General features: G+C 36.6%; 1 protein-coding gene across 4 annotated transcripts in view; it reads right to left on the reverse strand.

The window, feature by feature from the left end:
* LOC121738546 (triple functional domain protein) overlaps positions 1 to 27,858 on the reverse strand; it is a 149,740-nt gene that overhangs the window by 108,699 nt on the left and 13,183 nt on the right. For all 4 annotated transcript variants that reach the window (XR_006037302.1, XM_042130685.1, XM_042130684.1 and 1 more), the window contains exons 15-23: positions 10,205 to 10,364; positions 8,504 to 8,635; positions 7,281 to 7,485; positions 6,219 to 6,447; positions 5,240 to 5,465; positions 3,983 to 4,183; positions 2,351 to 2,616; positions 1,956 to 2,123; positions 1,205 to 1,331 (exon numbers count right to left, since the gene is read on the reverse strand). Coding sequence is in view for 3 of the 4 variants with exons in the window: in XM_042130685.1 (XP_041986619.1) it covers positions 1,205 to 1,331; positions 1,956 to 2,123; positions 2,351 to 2,616; positions 3,983 to 4,183; positions 5,240 to 5,465; positions 6,219 to 6,447; positions 7,281 to 7,485; positions 8,504 to 8,635; positions 10,205 to 10,364 (1,714 nt within the window). In the remaining variant the exon portion in view is untranslated. The remainder of the gene's footprint in view (positions 1 to 1,204; positions 1,332 to 1,955; positions 2,124 to 2,350; positions 2,617 to 3,982; positions 4,184 to 5,239; positions 5,466 to 6,218; positions 6,448 to 7,280; positions 7,486 to 8,503; positions 8,636 to 10,204; positions 10,365 to 27,858) is intronic.

Here is a 27,858-nt window from a genome sequence, read left to right on the forward strand (position 1 = left end):
CCAGTGTTTGCTAGTGACAAAATTGATAAAGTATGTGACAAAATTGATAATAAAATATTTTTTTCATATGCGTATTTTTTATTCCTGTCAGAATAATCTTTCGATTTGATCTTTTACGAAGCGAGCAGAGATTTTTATAATTTAATGAATTCAGTTGCAAACTGACGATTATATGTTACGTACATATAATCGTCAGTTCTGCCATTTTATAGCAGCGTGCGCGCATTTTAACACCATTTTACTGACAAAGAGCGGCTTGAACACTGAACTTCCAACCACACTCGCAGACAAGTTTCTACACGAAGGTTTGCGCATGCCTGAATTTCAAGCAAAACCATCAAGCCAAACTTTGGGGCTTGCGCGTACTACTGTTTTACCAACTACATGCACAATGTTCAGTGTTCAAGCCGGCATGAGCAAGCAAATCTGTAGTCGAGCATGCACGTGTGGTAGGCGCCTAAATTAATTCGACTTGGCCATTGTGGACACAGATTATTTGCGGTCTGTTTTATTCCTCTGCACCTTCCAAATCAAAAGCAAGCTTAGCACCTCGCAACCCTCATGTCCATCCGTCGACGCATAGGACTTTGACGTTAAGTATGAGGACGTCATTACCACAACAGTTTAGCATACACCAGATAAAGTCGCGCGTCTTCAGTGGCTGTTCATTAACAAAATTAATAAAGTTTGACGGTTTGACAGGTGTGCACGGCCAGTTTCGCGTTGCAGACGCTCCAGTATCGCGTACCGCGTCCCCTGTCACTGACGCGTAGGTTTGTTCTAAGCTTTATCCTTGTGTAGTCTGAAGACCCAAAGGCTTAGTCGAATATCGCTTAGGTGCTTTGCCATTGTAGATGGACTTAGATACTGTTATAAGTACACATAATATGTAATCGTGGCGTATACGTCTATGCGTCTCTTGTCAGCCAGTTGTAGATATAGTATGTTCGGATTCATATTTTTAATCTTAATAAAACCAAAAAAGTAAAATTTGACCATAAAACTAAATGAGCCAATTTCTTGATCACGCGTTATGACATAAATTTGTAGCAATATAGCAACCAAGTTATGTTTACATTAGATCAAAACGAATCGATATAATATAGGACACAAAGTATATTATTATCAATTTAATGAAACACAACGATTGAAAACTCGTCATTTGCTACTTTTTGCTACTGTTGCTAGTTATAAACAACATTACCTTGCCCTGCAGCGCTGGTGGTACGGAGGCGGGGTCTGTGCGCATCTCACGCAGATAACACGTAATGCACGTCTCCAGATCTTTCACGTACGCCCGCTCCGTCTGCAGCAACTCCGCCATTATGAATCTGGTGACAAAATTTGAGATCAGAACGTTTTCTTATAATTATAATATTATTAGACTTTCTAGCTTTATAGCAATTTCCTTCAGATGTTGGAACTGGGCCTCTATCATGAGCTCTTAAATCCATTCACTTTACGTCCTTATACAGTAAGTATAAGGACGTAAAGTGAATGGATTTAAGAGCTCATGATAGAGGCCCTGTCCCGCACTCTTCGCATCATAGAGGGCGATCTTTTACGCAGTATTGCTGGTAAACTGTCTATACTGGCTGTTGCGAACATTGCGGATGCGCTACAGTCCCGGGGGAGTCACATCCATGCAATCTGAGCGCACTGATAGCTGTAAGAGTGGTTCATAGGCTGCTGATAATGTAGTAACCACAGTATCGTTATGTTTTCATAGCTCGTGCTGAAAAACAGTGTGGAGTTTGCACGAACTGACAATTCAACTTGAGTCAAATAAGTGGCAGAACAAGCTACTATTGAGTTTAACCAAATTATGTATGAATTTCAATTATTGAATATTATATTATTTCGTTACCCTATCATAAGCAAACAACGCGCACTGTAGGATTTATGATAATTGTTAACCCTCCCTCTGGCACAGTAGGGTAAAAAGAACAACTTACTCTTTTCGTCTTGCGCTGCGTCGCTTATCATCTCCGGGCGCGGGCGGCTGTGGCTCGGTTCGCGACTCGCTCTCCACAGACTGGGTGGACACGAGCGACGGCGCGACACCGCTGTCACTCTCCGCCTCGCTCTCGCCGCCCTCCATAGAACCACTGAACTCCGCATATCTGTGTATTATAACCAAAGTATAATATAATTGAGTAGACATAACTATTACCAAATATAGTCGAAATGTTTATAGTAGAAATATAGCAGAAACTATTCCATTGTTATAAAATTTTAAGTTTATCTAATCTAAAAGGAGTTGCGATCTGAAAGTTTTAAACAGACTTTCCAAAAATATATTTACCTAACTGGAAATCATCATACATGTCATACATCATACACATCTCACCTAGCGTCTACCGCTGCCACCCAGTCTTTGATCTGCACGGCATGCGGATGTCCCTTTTCCACCAGTCCGTCAGCCAGCTGTGCGAGCAGGCGCACACGTTCTCGGCTCTCGCGCGCGACGCCCGCCGCAGCTACCGCCGCCGCCGCGCCGCACCGCTCCTGCGTCTCGCGGATCCACTCTACGGCCGCGCGAGCCGAGCGCTCGAATAGGGCGAACTGTTGACACTGTTCGAGACGCTTCTTACGCACCGTCCAGTGCTCCAATACCTGTATAACAGAAATAATGTTATATTTCGCTAGAATATTAGATTTCAAAATAATACACTGTGCATGTTGTGGTAAGTATCGCACCAGGCTGTATTAATTATATTTTCAAACTCTACTTTTACAAGTAATATCAATTTCATTTCAAATATACCATCAATCTTCATAGAAAACAAAAATGTTTCAAACCAGTATTTCTTGATTAATTTATTTTGATAAATTAAGAAATACTGTATATAAGAGAAGAAATAATTTTTCAGTCTCGCGTTATGTTTTCATGTTTAATTATGATACGGTTTATGTTTTCAAATATAAAGATTAAGCACTGCATCTTGCACTGAGCGTTATAACCGGAAACACAAAAAATAACAACAATACACTCAATAATTTCTTTTGTCTTTAATTGGCAAACCACACTTACGTTGAGTTTCAATAAGGCCAAATGTTGTGTTATCAAATGAATTTGCATATCTACACTAAACTAGTTTCCACATACACTTGCCGAGTAAAATAAAAGCGTAATTTACTGGAATGAAAGGAGCCATGGCGATGAGAACTCGCGCCATGGTGGTACACTGAGCGTGATTGCGCGTGGGCAGAGCGCGTGCTGTCAGATACCATCGCGCCGTACAAAACAATTGTTCCGCCACACCGGTAGCGCGACACGCGACGATGACTCCGACACGATTATATGCGATAGCATTTATTATTAAATAGTTATTTTCGAGGTGACATGTGACATTTTCGGATGCAAACAATCAATATCCGATTCGTGCGATTGTTTGTTGATGCAGTGCAAATACGATGCACACAATACGGTTGTAAGATAAATAATAAATATGCGGTTTATTGTTGTTGTCTATTGTACTGCGATACGGAAAACAATTTTAATTGGCTCTATTCCTATACCTTGTTAATAGACTCAACGACTCTATATCTGGTCTATTTTTAGCATGTAATAAATTATATTGTTTTTACACCATATGACCGACCGCGAAATTAGGGTCAAAGAATTTACTGAAGCACCATATTTGCAAAGCTATGAAATAATATTTCTTTGATTAAAGACAATCTGGACAACGGATCAAACTGAACCAAAAGGAAAAGCACATTTCAAAAAACAAAAGTTCTATCAATTATAATTTACGATAGCGTGTGATCGTTGACTGTGATATAACGTGAAACGAGGACAGTGCGATCAATCGATAGTACGATCAATGGTAGATCTTGTATCACTTTTGATTATTATAGCTAAATTGTAATATCTAAAGTGACTCTCTAGTTTGCTTCACAGTACATGCACGATATGTGCGACGGGCTTTCCTTTCTTTAAGCAATGCCTTTTTTTGTATTAATATAAAACCCTTACCTTGTTCTCCTGCGAAAGTAGCGTATCGAGTATAGCTCTCGTCTGCTCATGATGTGCTTTGCTGGCCGCAGCAGTTTGTCCGTGCACCTGCGCCGACCGCGCCGCATACTTGAGGAATGTCTCCGCAGTGCGGCGCGCGAGCGTACACGCTTTGAGAAACGCCTCCTTTTGTTCGCCATGCTTCACTATTAGTGCCGCCACCTTGAATGTAATTTAATACATTGCTAATTAAATAATTTATAATATGGATTAAAATAATTACATTCACTTTTACTATGCGATGCTAAGACCCAGTTTCATCAAGCAATGTTAAATAAATAATGGCTTGTTAAATCAGTTAATGGCCTGTTAGAGCTATCAAGCGTTCCACCGTGCCCTAATGTCATGTTAAATCACCTAATACGGTGTTAAATTTAATTCCTGCTATGGAGGTCCGTTAAATACATAACAGGCTGTTATATGAGTCAAAATAACAACTTTCAAAGACAATAATATGCAATATCAATAAAAGAATCTGTTTTGACTTTTGAGACTTTCCGCCATGTTTCCGCTACGTCCTTATTATTAATTATTTTCATAGTTATGAATAATTATTTATTTTCACTTTGCCAAAAATTCAGCCTTCGGATTTTCCTTGACATTGCAAATATACTAACTTGTATCAAAATTACCAAACCGAAATATGTAAATAAAAGTTTGTATTATGACTCATGTTTTCAGCTTTGACAGATAATAATTATTAACCTGGTAAATTAAGAAGAACTATTATAGCGTAACGAATGTATGCGATCAGTGATATTTTAATTTGGTCGCATTATCTACTATTATACTACTATGGAAGAAGGTGACACATTGCAGCAAACATGTTGTATTAATCTTGTACATTGCAATTTCGTCGCCTTATAACAAGAATGAACAAATTGATAGTTGTTCACTCGTTGTTCACTTAACATTGTATTTACTAATCCGCTGTTAAATTTTTACTGTGGGACATAAGTATTTTAACAGTCTGTTTAATTTTCCAAGGTCCGTTAAGTAATGCCTTGTTAAGATTTTACAAACAGAGGTTGGTGAAATTGGGTCTAAGAGGGGTAGTTTGTAATTACTGCTTATAACCTCGTATTCATCCCTTCTCTATCTGTATTCCATTTTACAAGTCAATACGGTGTAGAATATTCTTTAATAGAGATTACTAATAGGAAGTGCAGAGTCTACACTTTCGTTAATAATGTAGATTATTATTGATTTAATACATACCTGAGCTGCCTTATCCAGATTCGCTTGTTGAGTTTCCTCGCTAGGGGGTGCAGCTGAGCCGCACCAGTCTTCGTCTCGTCTGTACTCGCGCTCAAGTGAGTCGAGCACTGAGCACACTTGTTCGGCCGTCTTGTAGAAGTTGAGGGAAGCCGTCACGAGTTTGTGCCTCTCCTCGGCGCAAGTCACGAGGCGCTGCCAGCGCTCTGTCACCTCCTCTGATATCTCTCTGTTGGTACAATGATTAGTCATAATATAGCTAAGATTAGGAATGCAAAAATTATTGTAGATATGATTTGATGGATAATGAGTTTCGGTATTGACCGCATACGGATAAAGTGTTGGTGGCATAATACTCATACCACAGCCTTTACTACCACCGCCCTTATATTATTTAGTTTATACGCGGAAAAAAAGTTATTTCAAAAGTATGCACTCCCATTCGATGCCAATAAATAACAGCGACATAGACGATCCTTGAAGTACTGGGCGCGAATGAAAACAAATCAATTGCTAATTAAACTAACGAGAAATAGAGGCGAGTACACAACGAGATTTATAACGTGATATTAATATAAAATATGTGCTATTCATGAATTTTATTTATTTAATAGAATATGCCGCTATCTTGTCCGTTTATTCATTTATAATTAAGTTTTTTTCTTCGCAGTTTTTGAATAAGATGTATAAAATAGAAGAGTTAATTTGAGAGAAGATGAAAATCAGTGATTAGTAAAACAATGTCAAATGTAAATGACAAATGAATAAACAAAGAAGCATGGCGGCGCCGGGCATAATCCGTTCAACCAGTCAGGACGCGATTTGCTTTATTTTACAAATCTAAAGGTAATAGCAAGCGTTCGTAGTTCTATGACGTTTGGTCACGACTCACGACACTGACATAGCCCGATCAAATAACGTTGGTCTATAACTGCCTTTGAATCAATGATATCAGATATACAAAGTCTCGTGTATATATCACCTTATAGTATGCGGGTCGTAGTGATTAGCCGCACGCAGCGCGTCCGCTCTGTACTTCACTTGAACGGCGCTGGCGTGCGTCTTCTCCACCGCCACTTGGAACTGGTCGTGTTCTCGCTTGAGCTGCTCCGCCTCGGACAACGTCCCCGGGATAGAGAAGGACGCAGATAACATCGCCTCGCCGTTGCGTATCCAACTGACCACCTGAGCCGCATCCTTCTGGAATTGACCTGGGGAAACGGAGTTCACAGTTGTTAATTTTCTAATTAACAAGTTTTGTACTGGTATTTAAATTAGAATAAATACATGAGTCGCAAACTATAGTTTGTGCGTTTTAAGATGATATGGGTGACACTTCTAATATTCCTTGCTACGGGTTTTTTACAAGAAAACAAAAAAAATCAAAATGTAATAAATTATATTCCATCTACAAAAACAAATGTTTCCTATAATTGTAAATGAATAAAAATTTTATATTTTTATTCTATAATTGTAAATTTTAACTGTGAAAATTATTGTTACGAAAATATTTGAAAAATGTCAGATGCATGAAATGGAACATAAGCCAATAGAGATTGACACTGTTGAATCGAAATCAAATCGATAAAAAGGGCGGCCATTTTAAATCGCCGGCGCCACTCTGAAACATCAGTACGAAATCGATAATTTCGATTGCAATTCCTTTACGAAGTGATTCGATATTTTTAAATTATCGATTAATTTTCTTAGGTAACTTCCCTACTATTGTCTATTATAATGTGTCACCCATATAATCTTAAAACGCACAAACTATAGGGAGAAAATTTGAAAGACCTAAATTACTTTTTCACTTGCGTACGTACGCCATCTTGTTTTCACAGGCGTAAAGGCCGAGATTTGCAATGTTAGCCTGTGTGTGCGAAAGAAAATTTCTACTCTACCTACCTATAATACGTCTCTTTTACTTACTATGTGATTATCTTTGTGATTTCGATGTTTATGTTTGTTGGCAAGTTACAAGCAAGATCGCATAGATAAATGTACAAAAATCTACGTGCTTACGACTAGTACACTAGATACCCACCGAGTTGCACGCATTGTTCGAATCTCGCTCGTCTCTCCTCGGCCAACTCTTCTAGATCCAGCTGCCTGTCGTGCAGGAACTCCAACAGTAGTTGGACCCTCGCCTGCGCATCCAGTGGAGCGCCCTCCGAGCTGTCAGATGAAGACGCCATCACGTCTGAAGCGTCAGCGATCGCCGCCGCCAGCTCCTGGCCTTGTTGTACCACCTGAAAAGAAATTTTCATTAAATGTCTGTTTTTGCTAAAGAATATATTGAGAGGCTAGGTTGGTGTTGTCAAAGTGTAGAACAGCAGAAGTGTTAAGTGAGACGTCCAGCGCGCACGTACGTTTTTGTAATATAATTTATGTAGTCTGTTATGAAGGTGATCTACCGTTCTATACTAATGTAATTTTATTGATATTATACATTTTAGTTCACCACCGCTAACTTAAACTTTGAGCCTATATTTCCATCTAGTACATATTTAACTTGTACAGGGTCCTTAAACTATTAGATAACAATGGTAGCAGCTTCTGAACAATAACATCAAGTAGAACCGGAAAGTACTTTAAAGAGCAAATTTATATGCAGAAATATGCAGAATTTAGGAACAATACGCATTTATATTATAACTGATGTCTCTTGGGAACTGAACAACAGTCTCAAGAGTTTAGCGCATTTCAGCTTCAAAGTACGAATATTGTTAAGTCAAGTGTTGCCACTCAGACACTCTTGTTACTGTGAAGAATGAATTAAATGAAGAGTAAATTAAAAGGCTTATAATATAAAGAATAGCATTTAGAGAAGACCATAATATTTAATTTACCTATTTGTCACTAATGTGAAGTACCCCCATAATACCCAATGTGTAATAGAGACTAGAGTTGGCTAACACAATGTAATACGGCTGATAATACACGAACCGTCCATCAATCTAAATGGCGTGTTTGCCGTCAAAATCCTGAATAGTTAAATCACCGTCCAAACGGTATATATATTTTTTTAGGAAAGAGGAAACGGGTCACCTGATGGAAAGCAATTACCGTCGCCCATGGACACTCGCAACATTAGAAGAGCTGCAGTTGTGTTGCGGCCTTTTTTATTTTAACCGAGAAATGATAAATGGACGGTTCGTGCTTGACCAGCTTTATATAATTGTCTATAAGAAAATGGACAAGAATAGTTTTCGACACATCAGTACCTACAGGAAATATTCGTAATCATTTACAGATTTTCCCACATACCTGGAAGGTGGCATGCTGCATCCTGGCAACACTTTCGTTGTGCGCCGCGAGCGCTTGTTCCGCTTGCTGCGGATCGCGAGGCGGCTCCGTGCGCTGTAACTCGTCACCCCATAGCTCCAGTCTAGATGACACCTACAATCATAATACACAATTTTAAACCTTGTTGTCATAGTAAAAAGGTATATTGTTTGAAGTATCGCTACTGTACAACAGCATCGCCCCCTTTGGGTGGCTTTGTCGGAGGAACGAAATGGTAATTACTACGTTTGTTACGCCTTTGTCCGTCACAAGAATTGAAATTTTAATAAATGGAAATTAAAACACTTTTTCCACCCTTTCAGATTCATAAAATTCTCAAGTGCTCGCCGAAGCTAAGTAGGAAACTCTACGCTGTAATTTCGTGTCTGAAAACTCCGCACAAAGTTCCAGCGAGGATAACAATACCTTGTCAGTCGCATTAAACAATTAATTTGCTCGTAATGCAATCATTAAACTAATAAACAGAATTTCCTTTCTATTTCGTTATTATTTCTTCAAATGTGCTATTCGAGATATCTAATTGTAATTTGCAGTAATTTGCATTGGTAATTAAAATTTAATCAGTATATCGTTTAATAGCTATTGCAATGAGGAATGCTATTGTTAGCAATTCTGTTGATAAAATTGTCGTAATGAAATAACTGTCGAATTCCAACTTATTTATGGAGTTAGTAGTTCTTTAGAAGAAATAGCGTGTTGAAACAGCAAGTTGTACGTGTCAAAACGTCTAGTAGTTTAAAATGTAAAAAATAAAGTGTGTACGGGCACGTTCCATACCAGAATAGTAAATTTTCATCCAACATAATATATTATTGTAGACTTTACTTTATAATCGCGAGTAAGTACACTTTGTGCGCAAAAACTTTTTGGTAATTAAATAATAGGAAGGTATAAAATGTACAGTAATAGCTAATTAATTACTACTAGTGCAATAAATTATTTTCAAAATATTTAACAGCTGTCATACTAAACAACCTTTATTCGAGGGTGTAATTATATGCTTTCTTTAATTTTCATAACGATCATACTCATTAAATTGTTCTTCTGTATTTAAATACAAGAATTAACCTACATGTTAAAAAGTCGGTATCTAGAACGTCTGTTTACCAATAGTATTTGTGTATATTTTAACGCAATGCATAAAATTATGGTTTCTGTGTGTTTATTAAAGGTTTATTACTTTATTTAACCATTTTTTATATAACAAAAGGCGTCTAAAGCTGATCGCACATTTGTCAACACCGTACGCGCCGAAACAAAATTTTATTTATTACGTAAATGTTTTGGAGAAATATGGACTTTTCCCTTCCGGGCCGCAAAAAATCGCTAAGCTTTGGTAGCTCGTAACATCAAAACTATTGCGAATTGTCACGCGGGTGTTCTACTCTCGCATTCATTATACTAATGCCTATTCAAAATTGAAGAAAATAGAAAATTTCTGATTTTTCGTCTCCTCCGTACACTGTGCGTCCTCCCGCCGATAGATAGGCAACTAGGATAGGAAATTTTATCTGTCAGTATGTAAGGCTCTAATTGAAACGCTAGTATCGACAAAAAGATAGATTTGCATACCTTCAGTAGCAAGGATTATGCATAGATAGGATATTGAAAACGGCCGTTAGCCCACTGGGCACTGACGTCATGAACTCATGAGACACCCACCTCTAGCGCGTCCCGCTCGAAGTGTCTGAGCTGCAGCGTGAGCTCGAGGCGGCGCTCGCGGTCCGACCACAGCTCCTCAAGCGCACTGCGCGTGCCGCGGAGGCGCTCCAGCGTGCTCTCCACCGCCGACGTGCTCGCCGCGTCCGAGTCCCCGGACGACCTAGACAATATAGACCACATTTATAATTTTTTACTCTACTTTTGCACTCCCTCCTATACTTCAGAGGGAAGGCTGGCTCATTGTTTCTGCATTGTGTAAATTATGAAATTATGATTTTGACGAACTGCGACAGAAGTAGAGTAGACCACGAAGTTAGATAACGGCTACTAAGTATTTATCGCGGGAATCAGCAATATTAGCATGCCCAACATGCAGTAGCTGCATATAAACATGTTTCAATGCAGTCCATTATCCAATATCTGGCTCCCGCTTCACTATCTTTGAAGTTAGCACTAATTCATTACGCTGAGTGAAATGTGTGACATAATACAATCGTTTCCACTCAATGGTGGTCAGGCTTCCATAAGCCAGACCACACACCATTGACAACGGGCCCTTTTATATGATCACAGGCGGTATCTAAGGACTCACACATTTGTAAACAAAAGAAAATAACAGTAATCAAATTAAGCAAACAATTTTGTGAATGGCGGCCGTCGGGCTTGTTCAATAAAAAGTTGTTTTTTTTTTTTTTTTTTTTGTTTAATTTATGTATAGGACCTTTATAAGAATACATGTCGGTCCTAAAAAGTTGTTATTTAAGAGGGTTAATCAAAACTACGAAACCCTAAAAATTACCTTATTAGAGAACATTGACTTAAACGAGATCGTACAAACAGTAATTAATGACATATTAGAAACATACAAACCTCCATCGCAAGCAGCGTACGGGTGATTTGTGCCTGTGAGAGCGCCGGTGATATTTGAGCATTGTTACACAAAAATGTTCATTTCACCGTAAACGCAATAACTGTTCGTAACTTCGGAGACGATACGCTTAGCGTTGCGTCGCCGAGAATACTAATATAATAAATTTTAATGTTATATTTCGAGTGCATATACGCCGTTTATTACACTTAAAGTATATAAAAGGCTCGTCTTGATTTATGTCGACAGTGACCTACAAATGCCGGCACCTACTGTTATGTTACGGTTGGATAGTGAATCTCTTACGCTCTACTCCTTCGGGCATCGGTTATTCGCAACACTATGACCGCGTAATCTACATTATAGTATCTGCTCGCGATAGCCTGTTTCCACGGCTGACCCGACCATTGTTTCAGATTACACTATTCATAGAAAGCCAGCCACGTAACATAACTATTGCGACTTATGAGACGTCGGAAGAAATTGCTGTAGAAAATCAGGTGTCGTAAGTCGGAAAACTACAGCAATCGATATCCCGTGTTTGTAACGAACACAGATCCGCAACGAATAATATTAAGTAATACTAATATTGAGTAATAATTGCGCAATGAGAGTCTTTTAATGAACCAATTACAATAGGGAAGATGCGATATTGTTATTTTTATTTTAAAGAACTCCATGTAGAATAGACCACAAGTATATTAAAAAAATTAAAACACTGGAATTTACTGCAAAAAATGCTGTTTAAACTCAGAACAGGATAATAAGGGTTTAAAATAGAAAATTTAAATTTTGGCGCCAAAACGGATCTATAGTCTGTATAACGTCACTACTATTTGGCAATTATTTACAATGGCCCCACCTGATCGTACCTCTCAAATATGGAGGGTAGATGTGGGATATTTGAAAAAGTGTCCAGCTGTACGCATTAAATAACAGTTGAAAAATCCTCCAAGAGTGGCGCTAGCTGCAGCAAAGGGTTTGGAATGAATGTAGCCGTTGGTGACAAAATATAAATTGAAGTTAGCCGAATAGCCGAGTCACAGAATTACTGGGTTATAACTTAATACTATATATATATAAAATAACTTAATATATTTTGAAAAATATAACCTAAAATAGCTGAAATAAAAGCTGCTAAATGATTTAAAATTTACCCTGTTGCTACTGTAGCGCCACCCAAATTTAACGCATTTCAGCGGAAACTTTTTACATACAGAGATAGTTCTCCTCCATCTACACTCCATACTCTCAAAAAGTTGTCACGCCCCGCGTTCCATTTAGCGTTAAAAACGATCAAAACGCTCAAGATGGAGGCATTTTGATCGTTTTTAACGCTAAACGGAACGCGGGGACGGCATGTGTGACGTCACTGAACGCTGATTGGTGTTTTGAAATCCGTTCCGTTTCAAGTTACTTTTAATTCGGAAATAACGTAGTAAACGTAGCAAATTTTTCATAAATAATATATTTGCATGTTCCCTATTGAAATGGTGTTATCGCTCTGTTAAAGCGGGTCGTCTATAACGTTCCTTGCTCCTTGCAGCATTAAACGGAGCTTATAATTACTCACGAAATTATAATTATGATTAGAAGGGACAGAAGCCAGATGAATATATTTCCTGGCGTGTGATTTAATGAAAGTTGTTTAGTGTACTTAGCCGGGCGTATGGGCGGCTGTTTATAAGATGCGGTGGTCGTTTATTTTCCCTATTAACGAGTCCTAGACCGATGACGGCATTAGGTACGATGAATATTCCGTGCGACGGTTTCTAGTGTCGCCGGAGCGGAGCATTCCTCACGCGCCGGCAGCCAATTGGAACCGAGAGATATCATCGCCGAGACAGCGAGAGCAGCCCGCTGTGTTGTCTAAATCTAAATCTCCATTTATATAATTACTAGCGTCCCGCCCCGGCTACGCACGGGTATAAATTATATAGCCTATGTCACTCACTGAAAAACTTAAAATTTAAAATCGATTCAGTAGTTTTGATTTATATTCATTACTACCCGTGGCCAGCATTAATGGCCGGTACCGCCGCAAAAGCTACGTCCCGCAATTTTTAAATCTGTAATTACTTCGCCCCGTTCGAAACCCGTTGCGTAGTTTTAAAGATTAAAGGGAACAAAGGGACACGAGGGAAGAAAAAGCGACTTTGTTTTATAATATGTAGTAATTAACTTTAAAATCTGTTTATTTTATTTGAGGTCTAACTTTTAATTTCATTTTATTTGGACAGATAGAGTTGACAAAACCCTTTTAGGATTCCGTAATCAACAACAGAATTTAAAAGGAAAATATCACGGCTAAGAAGACTTCATAAGTTATTGAGTAATAGTCGATGAACTAAAAAAAAATGTTTTCGGCGAAGGAACTTTTCGTTCAAATTTTTTTGAATGTAACTGAAATTCTGTTGGTATTAGTGTAAAACACGTTATAAATGTACGTTCATTGACCATACAAACATTTTCAAAACGTAGCGGTACTACGGAACCCAATATTGCGCGTAATACGCACTTGGCCGGTTTTTTCACTCAACAATGCCAATCAGCAGACTAAGGCAGTAGGCTAAAGATTAATCCTAAGGATATAAGTACATCAGTCCTAACAATAGGGACATAACCGTGGCGTTTAATGTTATTTTACGAGCTATCTGTTTCAAAATACCACGCACTCTTAACCACCGATGCACAAACACGCACCAGATACTTTTCTCATAAACTTTTAGTTTCCGGCAGTCACTCAGTGACTCATTGTCATCAATTTGGATGCAGTAATAACACTGATAAGTAAATAATAATATTATGTTGATGTAACAATTACAGAAATATATATTATATATTTACTCAAGATAAAATGACACACATAGTATAATGTCTACTTGTATGGCAGGATAACGTGATATTATGTCCTACTGTATACTTTAACTGAATGTCAAGGAACTTTAATAGGTGTGTGCATCGATCGTAAATCTATGGCGTAAGTAGATCGTAGGCAGCCAACAATTAGGAGTCTGTATTAATTTTATGAGACATAAAGCTTGGCATCGACGACCATTTTATATCCGGTTTAATAGGCATTCAAACATGAAGGGAATTAAAAGTGGCCGATGCGTGAGGGAGTGGCGGTAGTTTATATTATTTCCTTTTATTCACTTTACTTTATGCACCATGTTAATACCTAACCTAATAGGTACTACTTACTAGAAATCGGCCTGTTTTCGAAATTTACCCATGATGATATTCCTCATAAAGTTTAAATTCAAACTACGTGCACATTCTTATAAAAAAATCTGGCTGAATCAATGTCAATGTGGAAAAATATACTTAATGAAAATGCATGCGATGATATAATTATAAACTATAAGGTCTACTTGGTATGTTGGTAGACCGTATGTTTGTGTGTGTGGTATATTTGTCTTTACATTAATTTTATGAGTTCTAAGTGCGTATTACCTTAAAACTATATTCGTTTTCCCTGAATCCTTCACCCACAATGTCTCTACATGCCAAACTGGACATTCGTCCAAACGCACATTTCACACAAATCCGAAAATGATGATCATTATTATTGTTAGTAGACAGACCAATGCATCCATGTTTAGCAAACATCAATATAAATACAAATGCATTCAGTTGTGTAACATCCAACTTTCTGCTGCCATTGTTTTGTTATAGGCAAATTACATCAACAAATCCGCACTGCAATGCAATGTGACTATAATTTTAATGACCTTACGTGAAAGGACTAGGCAATGACGCGATAGGCCGCATAGAAAGCGCTAGTCGTGTCATATAATACGCTGATAAATTGGTTGGTATAGTGTATGAGAAGATGTAGAAAGTGACAACGAAACTCTAGTCTCTACCTTCCGACGTAGCTCGGCCTGTGCCCTCTGGTATTAGATCAATTTAAAATTAAATGCACACACAACGAATTCAAAGCCTATAATATGTTTGTGTGGCGAATGTTTGTGTGTTATATTATGTTAACTGCTTCTTCAAGAAAATTTTGATAAAATTTGACATGATAGTTGTTTAGTCTTTGGACTGCTTTGGACTTCTTCTTACGCCAAAAAAGTAGTGTTCACTTGCAAAATGTTTGTATAATTCACCTAGAATTGACATGTAGAGTCTAAAATCTAAATGGTACTACAAATACTGTAATAATACAATAGTTTTGTAGAGTGCAATTTATTTCAACAGCAACAAGTATCGTGGAACGTGGTTATACATAGAAATCGTACTTCTATAATCCTAAAAACAATTACTGTCCACTATATCCGTAATTACTAGTTTCCTTCGCTTAGAATTTAATTACGTCTAATTTTCATACGGCAACAGGTATTCGCTGAACATAATTATACTTGGGACTTTACGTTGAATATATTTTGATGTAAAAAGTCGTTAATTACTAAATTCCGTCGAGAAAGAGCCGCTTTTTGTGCCGTACGTGATTTTAGTCCTTAAGACGGCTCTTAAGAGGATTCCACACCGCCATTTTTTCCATACAAACGTTGTCCCCTGTTTCCTCCCTGGATAATGCTAGTAGAGTTATAATTTTTTTCCTGAATATCTACGGCCACTAATACAATGTCCCTATGTTTTCTTTTTTTCATAATTTAATTATTAAATAAGATATGAACGTTCAAAAACCCAAAAAAATGGCCAGATTTTCCACTGTGTTCAAACGTCCAGAAAACAGATTTGGATAAATTATACAAAAAAAGCAAAACATAGGAACACAGCTCAAGCCTTTTTTTAATCTTTAATGAAAAAAGTACTTAAATCGGTTAAGTTTTGGAGAAGGAATCAGGGGACAACGAATCGTTGATTTTCTGGATTTTCTGCAGTTGTCTCTATCGCGTTATGCGGTATAGGCTTGAGGTAAGGGAGACAGCTATAGATATTACACGTACTTTTTTTTCATTTCTCTAGCCGCTGTGGTATCCTCTTAACAAACCTGTTGGGTTGAGTCCACTTCGAGAACATCGTGAGGAACTCAAACGAGTCTCGGGAAGCTAACATGCGGCAGTACTGAGTACGGAAACTTGCATTACGTTATCACTCTCACTCAGGAACAAGTTACATGTCCCATGGTATAAAAAATTCTTACACATTTCAAATAGCGTTTAGATCTTAGCGACCAATTACGACTGCCCACAAGATGTAAAAAATGCATTCTAAATGAATAGAATGAAAAGATCGATGTATTTACACTACTCCCTACTCGACAACAACGTGCCGTAGAGCATGCTCTATTTTATTGGAAACTATTTAATTTGTTATTTACTTTATAATTCGTGTAGGGTTATTAGAGAATTCATTATGATTGATATTTGTGATGATGCTTTGGGTTGTTGTAACAAAACATAATATCATTTCACTCAAAGCACTAAATTATATGGTGCATATAGTTGGACAAATAAAGCAACAACTCATGTAGGTGTGGTGAAGACGACCAATTTCAACAGAGTGTTCGTTCGTAGTAGTAGTAGTAAAAGTTCGCGTGATACGCACGCATCGATTCGTCGTTCGCCAGTCGCCACCGACAATAGCGTACGCAACACGAATATACCCGCAGATTACAAATAAATTAACCTTTCCACAACAATCGATTACTTCAATAGAACAGTTACATTCAACACGTGAACACACGCAATTGGGCATCTAATCTTTCCAATTTTGATAAAAGATTTCCCATGGTAATAAGTAAGATTGTGTGCGATTTCTCACTACATTCATAGCTATTGTCATTCGAACATGTAATGTTCCGATTGAAATTAATAGAGATCACAACAAAGCTTTTACAAGCACTTCCGATTCCCATGCGTCCAGACTCCAGGCGAACAATAGGCGGAGAGAGGCTTTCTATCGAGCGGTGACAAATAAGATAATTACATACAAGACAATGGGCATGTTACACCGATTATAAACCAATCTTATGCTTTCGCTAATATGACATGTTGCTACATATCATTTACCTTGTCATTTCAGAGAGAGATACTTCTTGCAAGAGAGGTTTTGGCGAGACGAAGAAGTTGTTAGGTAAATGACGGTGTAGTACCCTTTCTGGTTCTTCTTCAGTTTTGATTTTAGGAATTAAGTGGGATATTTCACCAATAAACAGATCTTTTTGTCATTTTCTTTAAAAGAAAACTGTTGCTCTACATAGCTATTACTGAGTTTATGCACACAATGATTAATTTTCATATTTACACAAACTAAAACAAGTGATTCTTCCAAACACATTTCTATATTGATTAAAAACGATCCATTCATAGTAGAGCATAGAGATTTCAATCATTCTGAAAGCATGAGCTAGAATCAATAAATTCGCGATTGTAGACGTACATATTACAAGTATGTTTATATTTCGCCCAGCCAGCGTTATTAAAAGTTGGAAGAGTGGGAGACTCAAAGGTCTGCGAGGGGAGTCGGGCTAGGTACGCTCTTTATACCGGCAGGATAGACATACGTATCTCAATACAACCGAGTAATTAACAAAGGGTTGGTTTCAAGAGAGCATTTACTGTGAATATCATTTCAAACATTGTTTTCATATGCGCCTGCGTATTATCCACTTCAGAGCAGATTAGCTTTAAGGGAGCTTGAAAGAAATGAATAAATTGGTTAAATATTATATTTTTACAACCTCTAGCTAGTATACAGGTAAAACCAACGTTAATATTTCGCAATAGATTCCTAAAACGGCCATTACATTAGATACACGTATTTCAATCCAGTATACGACAGACATTTTAAAGTCTTTCAAAACGAATTCATGGTTTTACTATTAAACGGTTGTTAACTTTTGAGTTTCGAACATTGTGATGCAAATATCGGTGTATCTGACATCTTAATGCCTCATCCGTGAGAATTTTTTATATTACGCATTACTTTTAGTTCGTTTCTTAATAGTCTTCCGAACTTTCAACTTACAAACAGCAAACGAGAACTTTAAATAATGATTATTAGTCCGTTAACGTTAAAAGTTTTACTCCTCAGACCTAGGAGTTCACCAGCCTGTCTTTATCTAATTCCTTGCAAGCTAAAATACTATAGTGACTCTACTATAAAGCGCGAAGACTTTAGATTACATTAAAACGACCATTCAGTAACACCTTTAAATTAAGGAAGACGATTGTATTTTCCATGTAGGCATTCTCTAAACCTATTCTCATTCCGTTGTGACTGAATGTATTTTGTCATGTTATTTAGAGAATCTCCTGAACACCTTTTCGTCCTGTAACTCGAAACGATCATCAATGTCATAATCGGACACACTTATTTCGCCGAGTGCACCTTGTGAAATCGGGAGCCCCGAGGGTCGGCCGGTTGTCCTTAACCGTAGTTCGCCGGAAGCGTCTACTGCGAGACAATTTAAATCCGTCGCCCATCATCCATTGTTGTCGACTTCCCGACAGTATCAACATCAACGGTACCGCTCGATATTCCTTGCGCTTTGGGAAAATCGCGACTTTGTTGTGTCTCATCGAGAAGAGTAATTATTATTATGAAAGGATTGAATGTTTCTATAATATTTAATAACGACAATCACCAAACGTAACAACGAAACATACTCTATGACGAACTCTACAATTTCAAACTTTATACGGTTTTGTCTCAAATTTTTAGTCCAGAATTAAGACTGCCCTAACTTTATTCTCAACATGTAGAGTATAGTACGCTGTATAGGTAAACTATATTCTGCAATGTATTCGACCTTAACTATTTCCTCAAAACAGATTTCAGACTACCTGAACGTTAACTCTACATTTTGAGAAAAACTAATACATAATATAATACTCCGACAAAACAAATAGATAGCCGCTGTATCAGCTCCAGTACAATTCGCTTAGCAAACATTGATTTAGCCCGGTCAGCAACATGGCCCCTCTTATTGTTTATACACAATTATTGGATACATTCGCTCCAATTTTATATCAGTAGCAACTAGCAAGTGTATAATAAACACGTATGTAATATATAGTGTAGCTATCATGTCTACTTTCTCGCATGTTAATGTAGGACGACTTAGCGACGACTAAGTCGATTCAGGTATTTCGAAAATCCGTGATACATGCACATTTATTTACACGCTAACGACTTGTTAAACAAAGATAAAGACAGGAGTCAGGACTAATCTGCGTGTCTGTCTTTGTCAGTCAAATAATTTTACCAACGTATAAGACAAAGACTTCAACATTGATATATTAGTCCTGTCTTATTCTCAGTTTACTAACACGGTTGTATAAAACTATTAGCTTAATTCAATACATAAAACGCACAATTAACTTAGTTTTAATACAATGTATAAACAAGACCTCTTATGTCCGGTTAACATGTAAGAGTAAGACACACGATTTCTTTGTGGCCAGAATTCCCAAAGACTGTTATCTTAAAATATCTAAGTCATTAGTTTTACTCAGAAACAAAATTTATCTCTTAGCGCGCAATGAGAGTCGATTCTGCTCTACTCAAACATAAACAGAATTTACAACATGCAACAAAATAAAACAAATAGATATTTTTAACTTTCAAACTATAATTAAAAATTCTAAACCGCACAAGGAAAAAAATAAACACAAGAATAAAATATTTCATTTGGTGCGTCCAAATTCATACTTGAATTTATTTATCACATAAAATATATTATTTCTATATCTTTTACCAGTTGATATATTACATAGTTGCTCATTGTAAAACAAATGTATTACATACCGGGAGCTCAGCGTCAGTTAAATCCTACACGTACAGTGTATACTCGCCCTAAGTACCGGGGGTGGCTGAGCGGATATTCCATCATACCTAAACCAGCTTTAGAAGGGGCCTTCACCCTAATCAAACCCCAAGGTCATTGTGCAGAACCGTCAATAATAATTACTATTGGAACAATACCGCTACATACAGAAGTATAACACAAACATGCATTCGTAAAACCTCATTGACATTATAATTTAAAAAAAAAAACGCCAAAAAGAGGCACTGTCGACTTATATAAAAAGTATCGATATTCGAAATATAAAATTACAATTTCGTTTGAATCGTGTGGCGCGAAAAGTGGTAAGTCGAGCTGAGGAGGCCACGTCGCCCCTCGCTCTTACCCGACGGTAGACTGACTCGAATCATTGCCCAGCGAGTGCAGTTAAAGAAAATTATATACACAGAAGAAAACTCGCGCTTTATTACACCAAATTAATATGATGTTTTATAGACAGCTGTGAAACAATTTGTTTCGGTTTATTAAAGACATTGAAGAGAATTAAAGTACTGTTACATTGCGTAAAATGACAGTTTATTAATGTTTATCGTTATGATGAAAAAGCTCTAACTTAATTTCATTTAAGCAGTATTTTTACTAGACAGCTGTATTACAGCTGCCTAGTTTTTTGTTTTGGTGTCCACTAATCCAGTGATGTTGATATTATGTAAGTTCTGAAATATTGTTCTAATGGCAATTAAAGTTAATTAAATTTAAAGATATAATCTATATATATAAAAATGGATTTTCAATTATGTTAGTAACGCTAAAACTCGAAAATGGCTGAACGGTTTGGGCTAGTTTTAGTCTTAAAATATTCGTAGAAGTCCAGGGAAGGTTTTAAAGTGACACGAAGTTCACCGGGACAGCTAGTATAATATTATAACTATAACTATTTTTGTTCAGGTTTCACTTGTGAATTGTTACTCAAACATGGAATAATTTTTATCATAATATAGCTACTTTATTATTTTGTTTATTTTACAGTATGCTTTATGACTATATAATATATGTTTGAATAATTATTTTAGTTTTAATTATGTTTTCCTTTACTTTTCCAACTAAGTAAATAAATCTAATAACGTCCGGCGCCAACCGCTTTTTCAGCCATCATAAATGGGCAGGTAAATATCATTAGAGTACCACACTTAGTCACAACCATAACAAGTCTTACGCAGTAAAATTTCTTGCTATGATCCGGAAAAATTATAACTGACATGAAAAACACTCTTTTTAAGAGCATTATATTTATATTCATTTGGACTTCTGTCATCCTTTCATCCTTATCTAATTGCAAAGGGGATTTATAAAGACTGTTTTTATATAACGAAAACAACACACGATGTATCAACGACGTGTGCGATTGGAAATGAAGGGAGAGCATTGAAAGCCGCCCCAGCGATAGTATGTTGAGTTATTTCACCGGTTTATATAAAGTGTTATTTATATCATTGTGATAAAGGTCCTGTTCGAGGTAGAATAATCCTGAACGGCCTGTAACATAAAGTACGGCTCAAGTGGCTCAGTTGGCTATTCAACATTGTTCAATCCCACGACATTAACTATTTAATCACATGTACAAGTAATTATAGATATTTATAGCCCTGCATTCACATCGTGGACGTATTTGGCTATGGCATTTGGTCTCTAAGAAATTTGGATATAGCTATTAATTCATATCCTATGAAAAATAAGTTTTCAGTTGAAAAAAATTAGAAAATGATAACGTTAAAACTTAAATTACAATTCACGAGTGAAGAAACGAGGATATAATATTTTATTTTGGAAATACACATTTAAAAAAATCTATGAATAGAATTTTCAATTAAATCTCATTAATTAAAATTCAATTCTCATACACCATAAATCCAATCTACTAATTGCACGTACGAATCATTTAGTTCTTAAGTGGCAGGTTTCTTTAGGTTTAACTAGACCCTAGAGCCTGGGGTATTTTTAGCTTTCATTAAAAAGTCGATGTCGTGCATAGCCGATGGCTCGCAAAGGGCATGAAGTTCCTTCATCCTGTAGTCTGGCGCCAGCGTCTTTGGTGCACGTTTCCACTTACGGTAAACGAGTTAGTCTAGCGCTGAATCACGATACCAAACTGTCCCGGACCCACCATGTAAATTCCTCCTTTCTTACGTGAAGGGAAGCCTTAGGGTCAATTTAGACCACAACGCGACGCCATGCATTTCTAAATTCGTACTGAATTGACAGATTTCAAATGCGTAAGACGTCTTGCGAATCTGTCAAATCCATACAAATTCAGAAATGAATCTACGCGTCGCGTTGCGGTCTAAATTGACCCTAAGGCTCGTCGCATGGGTATACCTTCCTAAAATATACAATCCATTCCTGTTGAGCCCAATACCACAGCCCATACATTTTTGCCCATCATCATTTTGCGATTTTCCGCACTTTGCTTAATTTTATTTTTATTTAATTATTACCTACTGATTTGTCAAGTATTTGATATAAAATGTTTTAAAATTTAAAGATGTTGACGTCATAATATTTAATTTTAACATGAAACATGTAGATGACATGGGCGTATATAAGGGGGAGGGGGGGGTCCTGTGGCATAAGCATTTATAATATTAGTATGGATGAAAAAAAATCACGGCTTACATTTGTAGTTATATTTTGAAAAATATTAGCAAAAACCAGGACTGGTGTATGTGAGACTTACGAGTACCTAACAATACAATATTCTAACTTTATTAACCAGCGTGACTAGCAGTAATAATTACAAGCAAATCAATATTGTAAATAGGGCCCCACATCCCGGTGTGTAAGCCCCGATAAATATTGATCAATACACGTCATGTCGTTATAGCCAAATCAGTAGCAGGCGGAGGACAAGTTTTTCAAACGTCCAGTACCTCCGTGCCTGAGGCCGTACCACGCAACCGTTTTGAGATTCAACCGAACGAATCGGAATGCCGCGTCCTACTCTAACAAACGAGAAATGACGTTGTTTGAGTAGGACGCGGCATTCTCGTTCGACTGTTTAAGTCTCAAAACGGTTTCGTAGTAAGCCTCCTGCGCGGGCGCAACGAGTTTTCTAACCATTTATGGGACCCGTTCGTGTTTTTGTACGAGAATCGCGATTGCATTCGGTAAACCATGTGAAAGGAAATTTATCTATACGTTAACATTAATGTAACCTAATTATTGTTACTAGAGGTCACCCAATGGTCGAAATTCGACCTTAAACTTAATTATGTATCTTTTTCTTTTGGCTCCCCGTTTAAAGTATTGATTGGTTCATATTTAATAAAAAAACAACAATCAATTTTTAATTTGACAATAGACTTCAACCACAAACAAGAGTGTAATTCGTATGTATAGGCTAGTCATTCAAAAAGATGGTAGTGTGCAGATTGTGGTGTGTTTGTTATCATATTTTCACATCCATGTTTTATTTGTTAAAAAATGGATGATAAAAGCATAATTTCGAAATAATATTAGCTCGATGCACTCAATCACCATATAAACTATAACTGTGTAAAATTTCATTCACTTACGTTTCCGCATTTTTCGTCAAAAGGGATTCAAAGTTTTTCGCTCGCGTATTAATATAATAGTGATTAATGATTATTGGTAAAAATTATAATATGGCTATTACGAAAGCCATATTATAATATTGATTGATTAGTAAGTGTAATGATAACGATTACTATAGTTACTATAGTCATGTCTGTCTGTCTGTCTGCCTGTCTATCCATATGTCCGTATGTCACAGCCACGTTTCTCTGAAACTATAAGAGCTATACTCACTATTGAAACTTGGTAAGTTAATGTAGTCTGTGAACCGCATTAAGATTTCCATTTTTGATACAAAAATGGAAAAATTATTAAAAATTTTAGGGTCCCCATATAGTTGGGGAGGGGAAGAGGGGATTTCGGGAGGAGCTCCAGCGTGTCAGATTAAGCTTGTATTACAGGGCCGTCTCTAGCCCATGTGGCGCCCGTGTGCAAACATTACCCTAGCGCTCCCTAACAAGCGCGCGCGCGGTCAAAATGAAATGGCTACAAAGTAAAAGTACAGTTTGTCCGGCCGCTAAGTTAAGGGTGAAGACTCTAAGCGGTGGCTTCTTTCGTTTCACCAGACGAACTATAACAGCACATCAAGTTACCACATAGGTACTGTCAAATTTCTCCGATATAAAATAGATAACAAAGTCTATTGTTATTTGTTTGTTGTTTGTTTGCTCTTGAGTCTTTACTGACATTAACAAGCCTAACCCCAAAACGTAAATTTTATATCGCTTAAGTACTTCAATTTTACTTTAAATTTCATGTTCTATACTTATTAAACATCACATCATCACAACATCGGTATTAATTTGATTTCATTATTCGATTTCATTGAGGAGCTCTAACTTCTCTACATCCGAAGAGCAAGCATGGCACAGTTTGTTTTTTAAATTAGAACACTGTGCTTTTTTGTATCTAAATCCAAATCCTCCCACTACCTATTTTGAAAAAACGAGCGATGGGACACTCACTATTACACCAAATAATATAATCTTCATTTATGTGTTTTAAGGTTCATTTCACGTTGAAAATTAAAGATTATAATTTTTATATTGCAAAAGTAAAGCTTCATATTTTCCTAACTAAGCTTCGCAGATATTTTATTTTGTACTAAACTGATGATTTAGTTCTTGCCGTCAAAATATATCTTATATCTTTAAACGAGCAATATTTATAATTTCCGAGATTCCAATATATATAATTGGAATCTCGGATCGGCTCCAACGATTTTAATGAAATTTAGTATATAGGGGGTTTCGGGGGCGATAAATCGATCTAGCTAGGAATCATTTTCAGAAAATGTCTTTTTATTCGTCCTTTATCGATAATCGATAAATTAAAAAATATGACTCTTCCTGACATCTATTGGCGAATAATAATACTACTTTGCGAGCAACTAATTGTTTTATCCACCAGCAGATGGCGTTATTAAGTAACACTTGGTACTACTAATATAATACTTTTTAGTTCATATTATAAGGATGTTATTATTGTTTTTACCTTGGAAATCGGTTTTAATTTTTTGTTAAAAATAATAATTTCACTCTTTTTAGTTACCTACTAACCATCGCGTAAGAAAATACTTCAACCCCTTAATATTATCTTAATCTTGGTAAATGTTTACAAACCTACCCCAATTTATTTGACAAACTACTACAAAAGAAAGATGACGGAGCCCCGCTACGCGGGGCTCCTATATCTGGGTGTTGTGGTCTAAGTTCCAACCTAACCTTACCAACTTTTGGACTTTCTAGATTGTGTTTGTTTTTGTTTTGGCGGGGGGCTGCGCCCCCCCCCTCCCCTTCCCCCCTTCGCTATCCGTGGCTGAGTAGTTAAGTAAGACCCACTCATCACAGCCTTTGCTTTAAAAATACTTAAACATCAGAAAACAGATGATCTTATCTGAAGATTACGAAAATCTCAAATGCGAATTTCTTCTAAACGGAGAGTTTACTGGCGGTGGAAACGGTAAGTAGGAGTTTTTCTCACCCAAAACAATCCTCCTCAACCCATGTCACCAACATATTTTAATTGACGTAGGTTCCTAAACCTCAGCCAAATTTTTCACACAGAGGGTCACATTTCGGCCTGTCATTCAACAGGGGTTGATTTTTGAGAAAAGTTTATCTGAGCTTTCTAAGTATTTTTTCCATAGTGCCCCGTTTCCTTCAGTCCAACCCAAATGTGTGCCTTACGCTCTGGAGTAAAGGTTGAATTTGTTACTTATGTCCAATTTTGTGGTACTTGAAATATTATGTATTTTGAAACAACGTCATTATGAAACAACATTAAGTATATTTTTTTACATTAAAATCGCTTTGAAATATACCAAATAAATAAGGACATAACGTGATGACTGATGATATTTTATGGTGTTGTGTGTATATTGTATCCATATACAACCATGTGAGTTGTGACATTGGTGACCCTGACATGGTAGTGATGATGATGATGAATGTAATTTGCAAAGTAGCATATGCTTTCAGTTCTTAAAACAACGCCTAAGCCCCCAAACTTGTATCTATAAGGAATCCGGAGTTCTCTTAGTATCTTCGGAACCATAGTATACCTTGGTGCAAAATCTTGCGTTTTGGTAGCATATGCTTAGGATGCTTCTCATAAAACCAAAATCACCATATGTTTCCATATAAATTTTGAGGAGTTCCCTCGATTACTCATGGATCCCATCATCAGATCACCACTTTTGTGAAAATGGGACCAAATTGGAGTGAAACCTAATATAACAAAACAAAAATTTTGAAAATCGGTTCACAAAAGGCGGAGTAGTGGTCGAACATACAAAAATAAAAAAATATATATATATCCACAACCGAATATATAACCTCCTCGTTTTTTGGAAGTCGGTTAAAAAACGCTCTTATTGTTTTTTAATCAGATTTATCTAATGTACAAAACCTACTATAGTTTGTCCGTTTTATGATGATATGCGTGACACATTATAATTGACAATAGTAGGTAAGTTACCTAACAAAAATTAATCGATAATTTAAAAATATCGAATCACTTCGTAAAGGAATTGCAATCGAAATTATCAATTTCGTACTGACATTTCAGTGGTGCCAGCGATTTAAGATGGCCGCCCTTTTTTATAGATTTGATTTCGATTCAACAGAGTCAATCTCTGTTGACTTTTTCCGTTTCATGCATCTGACATTTTTCAAATGTTTTCGTAACAATAATTTTATACTCCTATTTCACAGTTAATATTTATAATTTTATATTAATTTATTAACGTTTAGCAACATTTCATTTTTATTCATTTACAATTATAGGAAACATTTGTTTTTGTAGATGGAATATAATTTATTACATTTTGTTTTTTTTTTGTTTTCTTGTACGACGTTTGATTTTTTTTTTTCGTCTAATCTATCTAACCTATGCGTGTGGGGTATCTATTGATAGATCTCAAAAATCATATTGTGGTTCCTAACATCATTTTCAGAGACTCTTCCAAAGTTGTAAAATGTGTCTCTAACTTCTAAAGTAGGAGCATGATAAGTCTAAATTGGCCTTTGGCCGGGTTTCTTGCATTAAGATTACCCAAGAGAAATATAAATTGATACTTTTTTTTTTGTAAAGAAGATTTTTTTAGCATCCAGCTATGGGCTACCGAAATGTTTAAGAAAATCCGAGTGACATCTTATATATAAAATTCTCGTGTCACAGTTTTCGTTGCCATACTCCTTGAAACGGCTTGACCGATTCTCATGAAATTTTGTGAGCATATTGAGTAGGTCTGAGAATCGGCCAACATCTATTTTTTATACCTAAAATTATTTATATGGCAAAACAACGTTTGCCGGGACAGCTAGTTAATTGATAAATGTTGCTTTAACATCATATCTATATTCCCTACGGATAATATGATGTGCACTGTCTTATTAGCCAACACTTGGGGCCAAGTCCCTAGTGAGTACAATTTGATGACATAAGTGTTGCTAGCTTTGTCTGAAATATAACCCGGCTTCGCATAGGGTATAAAATATATAGCCACTGAAAAAATGATTAAAATCGATTCAGCAGTTTTGACTTGTATTCATTATTGTTAAATTATTTTTTAATTGCAACATGGTGCCATAGATAAATGTGTTAATTGTCATATTTGATCTGTCAATGTCAACGTCATTTTGTCATTGCCCTTGTCCTCTCTCTTTTGTATCTGCCATTCTGAATATAGTATTGTGCTCGTATGTTTTCTCGTTTTAATTTCCAAATCCAAACGCTATTAGTTAAAATAACAGTAATTTCCATTAATTATTACTACCCGTGGCCCGTATTTGTCGGTACCGCTGCAATTTTTAAATCTGTAAAGTAGCCCGCAAACGATCAAATTGTCAAATTTTACGTGTTTGTCAAACAGTTTGATAGTGTACAGTTTTGTTTGAAGCGTTTGTCAAAAAAACTACGTGTTTGACAAACGTGTTTGAACGTGTTCCGCTGTATTTGTCAAACAAGACG

Source organism: Aricia agestis, chromosome Z (assembly GCF_905147365.1).
Source record: "Aricia agestis chromosome Z, ilAriAges1.1, whole genome shotgun sequence".
Taxonomy (NCBI): Eukaryota; Metazoa; Arthropoda; class Insecta; order Lepidoptera; family Lycaenidae; genus Aricia; species Aricia agestis.